General features: G+C 43.7%; 1 protein-coding gene across 6 annotated transcripts in view; it reads right to left on the bottom strand.

The window, feature by feature from the left end:
- The window catches only part of pds5a (PDS5 cohesin associated factor A), a 226,653-nt gene that overhangs the window by 65,006 nt on the left and 155,647 nt on the right, over nt 1–6,000 (bottom strand). For all 6 annotated transcript variants that reach the window (XM_078216356.1, XM_078216398.1, XM_078216375.1 and 3 more), the window contains exon 16: nt 1,195–1,334. In XM_078216356.1, coding sequence (XP_078072482.1) covers nt 1,195–1,334 — 140 coding nt within the window. The remainder of the gene's footprint in view (nt 1–1,194; nt 1,335–6,000) is intronic.

A 6,000-nucleotide genomic window follows, 5' to 3' on the forward strand; every position in this document is an offset into this window, starting at 1 on the left:
AGTTGTTCAGCTATAAGCAAAATATTGCGGATGCTGGAATCTGAAACAGAAACAGAAAATGCTGGAAAATCTCAGCAAGTCTGAGAGCATCTGTGCGGAGAGAATAGAGCCAACATTTCAAGTCAGGATGATAATTCGTCAGAGCTGAGGACAAACAAAATAGGACGTGATTTATACTAGAAGCGGGAGGGTGAGTGAGCGAGTTTAATAGACCAAGATGTCATGGACAAAAAGACAAAGGGAATGCAAATGGTGGTGATAAAGGCTGAGAATGGTGCTAATAGTATCCAATAAGAAATCAGAATGTGTAATTGGCAGAACAAAGGTGCAGCGTGTCAAAGGACAACCTGTGGCAGATGGCCCGAGAGGGGTAGGGGAACAAACTAGAAGTGGGTTTACAAATGAAACAATGGAAGAAATTAAAGTTAAAAATATATAAGAATGTAAAGTAATAAAAATGGATTAATAAGATAAAAAGAAATGAAGTAAAGAATGTCTATGACATCTTGGTCAAACACACAACCGTCCCAGCTACAGTATAAGTCTTGTTCTATTTTCTTTGTCTTCAGCTCTGATTTTCTCTCCACAGATGCGGCCAGAACTGCTGAGATGTTTCAGCATTTTCTGTTTTTGGCTCAGTTTTTCAGCTTTTTATTTTCCAATCCTTAAACATTACAGGTCATGGTGACGTCTTGTTGGTTGCACTGTTCATTCAGATCCCAAATGATGTTTTCCCCTGCACCATTGTCAGTTTGCACTTCAAAAAGCTTTGTGGCCAGAACCCTTTTCAGCTGAAGGATGTAGGAGCATATCTAACTTACGGCAGATCACATGCCCTGCTACAACAAAATGTGGCCCACTATGCTACAAAATTGACAGCATTGAAACAGGTTATTTGGTGCAGAAACAGAAAATGCTGGAAAATCTCAGCAGGTCTGACAGCATCTGTGGGGCGAGAATAGAACCAACGTTTTGAGTCTAAATGACCCTTCATCAGAGCGATTGGTGTGTCATGTGCCTATGCCAGTGTCCATGTTCCACACAGGTCTCTTCCCACTTTCCTTCATCTCAATCCATCAAGATATCCTTCTATCCTCCCCCATGTAACTCCCCTTAAAACAGTTTATCATTAATGAAATTGTACCTTATCAACATATTTAATAAAAGCCACATAAAGTAATAATGTACCCTTACCACACAGACTTCTGCTTGTTTACACGAACATGCTGGGCTAATCAGCAGCTCCAATTGAGCCCGTAGCCTCTCATCATCACCCAGGACCTGGTTAAACTTCTTCATAAAATCTTGTGCTTTTCCTGGGTCCGGCAAATTTTCTGTTCACAAGACACAGCAAATTTTAAATTTGTAGACAGTAATCAGTACTCACTGCTTACAGCAGCTAGAATTTTTATTTTTATTAAAAATTATTGAACATTTCCAAAATCCAATTTAATTTGTCAATATCTCTAATCTCTGCACCCATAAATTTCAAAGAGGTAGGTTACTTACCCCTAAGCAATTTTGTCTTTGCTCTTCCAATGAAGTTATCTTCCACATACCAGGAAAATTAAACTGAGAAATCGAAGGGGTGTTTGCCCCTTTAGGAAATTTTTCATATGAAACCCGTGACCTCCTCTGCCCATGCCCTAAAACGGTGTTGCCCTCATGTTGGTGTCTTCATTTTTTTTCAGCCAGTTGGTAAAGAAGCATAAGGTTGAGCAATGTGAGCACAAGGCTACATTTCACCCAAGTGGGAGGGATTCATTTGTAAAGTTTTTTTTTGCTTTGTTGAAAAAGCAGATTGCTAGTCGTCAGTAATATGGTTAATTAATGACAACAACATATGTAACTTGCCAGTTAAAAGTTTCATTATTTCTATAATTAAAATGAAAACAAAACATGCATGTATACCATCGGCAAATAAATTGAAGAACTTCCATGTGGCCTCCAGACCAATGTCCAGAGAGAAGGTGGGTGGGAAATAAGATATGTGGAAGATAACTGCTAGAAGAATGATTGCTAGGCCTAATGGAGGAGAATCTAACTTTGTTCTTTAGTCACTATTTTCCACATACCGTGGGTCTTAAAATAGCCCAACTCTGAAAGAGAATACTATATCTGATTATGGTCTAAAAGAGGTCAAAGCTTTGTCAAAGTGCAGATGCTAAGGTATTCCGCCATGCTATCAGCCAAGGAACATTTTTAAAGCTTGACAAATGGAAGCAAATTGCCCACTGGAACGATCTATATCAATGGGCCCTCAATGTATAATACAGATATAGTAGACCATCAGTTGGTAACAGAACTACATCCTTAAGACAAGGGCACCATGATGTCACATTGGTGCCACAAGGCTCGATTCCAGCCTTGCGTGACTGTGTGGAGTTTGCACGTTTTCCCCGTGTCTGCATGGGATTCCTCGGAGTGCCTCCCACAGTCCAACGATGTACATGTTAGGTGGATTGGTCATGGTAAATTGCCACTTAGTGTCCAGACATGAGTAGGTTAGAGGGATTAGCAGAGTAAATGCAATGCGTTATGGGGATGGGGCGGGGGGTGGTGGGTAAGATGTTCTGGTGGATCAAATGGCCTCCTCCTGTACTGTAGGGATTCTAGTCTATGATTCTAACTCCTCAAAAGAGGCCTTTGACCATGTCTATGAAGTAATCAAGGGCAGAAGCTAGCGTTCTTTCTCAGGGAGAGAAATTCTTCAAAATCCAAAATCCAGAAGTCTTCCACATTTTGTTTAAAGCAAAATAGATAACCAAATCAGAGGATTAAAGGTGGCAGTGGATAAATATCATGCCCTCAATACCACCATCACAGATTCTCAAGAAGAACATTTAAAGACAACTGAATTGTACTCCAGAACTTTATGAAATGTTACTGTAGAAAAAGGCTGACTGTTATGCGGTTTCAAACACAGAGTATAACTGTGGTGTGACAATTGTCACTGGACTAACTAATACCTAAAAATCTCTTACAGATGTACTGCAGCACAGTGAGACGTAAAATCCAAATCCTGTCAAACCAAATCTTGGAACATGTACTTTTCCAGGTTAATAAGGACAGCTTCTTTAAGAATCACTACATTCTCCCAAGCAGCCTGTAACCAAGACCCCATTTAAATGTCAGGCAGAGGTCTTCTTGTGATGCTGATGGATGACTTCTCAGTTGTAGTTTTGCTGGCTTCAAAGTCAATCTGAAGTACAACATCTAGTATTTTCAGGCTGACTGATACTTCTGATGTGAAGCGGATTTTTAATTCTATGGTGAGCAGTTGACTTCCAAAAAGTATACTTAAATCAGAAAACAGTTCTCTCAGTGCCCAAATATGTTTTGGTAACAGTTATACGAATTGATTAAAGCAACCACTCAGGTTTACAAATTGGGAAAGAACTGCCCTGTTGTACTCAACATTGTAAAGAGATTTAGTTTGCTAAAATGGAGGGATTTTATTTCACCAAACTGAAAAAATCAATACAAATGCCTTACACAAGATTGCTTAAGCTTGAGGCACAGTCATGATTGGTCACATTGAGAAGCAGAGGTAGGTAGATTGATATGTCATGAAAGTCTGGAGTTGAACACTTTCTGTCAAATTTACTCAGAATGGCAATTTCTTCTGGCCATGTAAAATTATATTCATGCTAGCCACTTGTATTCTATTCAAACGATTGTTTGCAGTTACAGTTTACGTTCTCTACTGAGAAATCCATTGACTTGTCTACTTAGTTGTTTTTGTTACCCAAACAGTAAACTAGTAAATCAGAATGACACATAACATGATCTAATATCCACGCTGACAGTCAAGGTAACATCACTGGTCTTGTGCCTCTAAGACTTCACAGGCGGTTAAGTGTAGACGAGAGGTTCCTACACTGGGATCCACGGACCCCTGGGAGCCCATGGAGCTGGCAGCCACCATGTGACCAGCAAACGCTGGTTTGAAAGCAGCATCCAACCAATTTCAAAAATTACTACAATAATCAAAGACACCAATCAGAGCACTGGATGCCGACTGACGTGGTTTTGCTTTTGGGGGCGGGGCGGGTGTTCAGCTTGGAAATGCACACATGGAGAGTGGGGGTGAGTGTGTATGTGTGCATAAGGAGGGGGTGAGTTGAGTGTGTGTGGGAGGGAGGGGTGAGGATGTGTGGGAGACTGAGGGGAGTGTGTGTGAGAGAGAGGGGGTCAATGCGTGTGGGAGAGGGTGACAAGTGCATGTGTGGACGTGGGGGTGAGTTTGTGTATGAGCGAGAGAGGGGGTGAATACGTGGGCGTCAGAGAGCGGGGAAGAATGTATTTGTGTGTGAGAGAGAGAGGTGAGTGTGTGAGAGGAGATGGGTGTGTGCATGTATGAGAGTGGGAAGTGAGTTTGTATGTGGGGGAGAGAGAGAGACAGACAGAGAGAGACAGACAGAGAGACAGACAGACAGTCAGAGAGACAGAGAGACAGACAGACAGAGAGAGAGACAGACAGAGGGAGAGACAGACAGAGGGAGAGACAGACAGAGAGAGAGACAGACAGAGAGAGAGAGAGACAGACAGACAGAGAGAGAGACAGACAGACAGAGAGAGAGACAGACAGACAGAGAGAGAGACAGACAGAGAGAGAGAGACAGACAGAGAGAGAGACAGACAGAGAGAGAGACAGACAGAGAGAGAGACAGACAGAGAGAGAGACAGACAGAGAGAGAGACAGACAGAGAGAGAGACAGACAGAGAGAGAGAGAGACAGAGAGAGAGAGACAGACAGAGAGAGAGAGACAGACAGAGAGAGAGAGAGACAGACAGAGAGAGAGAGACAGACAGAGAGAGAGGGACAGACAGAGAGAGAGGGACAGACAGAGAGAGAGAGACAGACAGAGAGAGAGAGACAGACAGAGAGAGAGAGACAGACAGAGAGAGACAGACAGAGAGACAGACAGACAGTCAGAGAGACAGAGAGACAGACAGACAGAGAGAGAGACAGACAGAGGGAGAGACAGACAGAGGGAGAGACAGACAGAGGGAGAGACAGACAGAGGGAGAGACAGACAGAGAGAGAGACAGACAGAGAGAGAGAGAGACAGACAGACAGAGAGAGACAGACAGACAGAGAGAGAGACAAACAGACAGAGAGACAGACAGAGAGAGAGACAGACAGAGAGAGAGACAGACAGAGAGAGAGACAGACAGAGAGAGAGACAGACAGAGAGAGAGACAGACAGAGAGAGAGACAGACAGAGAGAGAGACAGACAGAGAGAGAGACAGACAGAGAGAGAGACAGACAGAGAGAGCGACAGAGACAGAGAGAGAGACAGAGAGAGAGACAGACAGAGAGAGAGACAGACAGAGAGAGAGAGAGACAGACAGAGAGAGAGAGAGACAGACAGACAGAGAGAGAGACAGACAGACAGAGAGAGAGACAGACAGACAGAGACAGACAGAGAGAGAGACAGACAGAGAGAGAGACAGACAGAGAGAGAGACAGACAGAGAGAGAGACAGACAGAGAGAGAGACAGACAGAGAGAGAGACAGACAGAGAGAGAGACAGACAGAGAGAGAGACAGACAGAGAGAGAGACAGACAGAGAGAGAGAGACAGACAGAGAGAGAGAGAGACAGACAGAGAGAGACAGACAGAGAGAGACAGACAGAGAGAGAGAGAGACAGACAGAGAGAGAGGGACAGACAGAGAGAGAGGGACAGACAGAGAGAGAGAGACAGACAGAGAGAGAGAGACAGACAGAGAGAGAGAGACAGACAGAGAGAGAGACAGACAGAGAGAGAGACAGACAGAGAGAGAGACAGACAGAGAGAGAGACAGACAGAGAGAGAGACAGACAGAGAGAGAGACAGACAGAGAGAGAGACAGACAGAGAGAGAGACAGACAGAGAGAGAGAGAGACAGACAGAGAGAGAGAGAGACAGACAGAGAGAGACAGACAGAGAGAGACAGACAGAGAGAGACAGACAGAGAGAGAGACAGACAGAGAGAGAGACAGACAGAGACA

Source organism: Mustelus asterias, chromosome 1 (assembly GCF_964213995.1).
Source record: "Mustelus asterias chromosome 1, sMusAst1.hap1.1, whole genome shotgun sequence".
Taxonomy (NCBI): domain Eukaryota; kingdom Metazoa; phylum Chordata; class Chondrichthyes; order Carcharhiniformes; family Triakidae; genus Mustelus; species Mustelus asterias.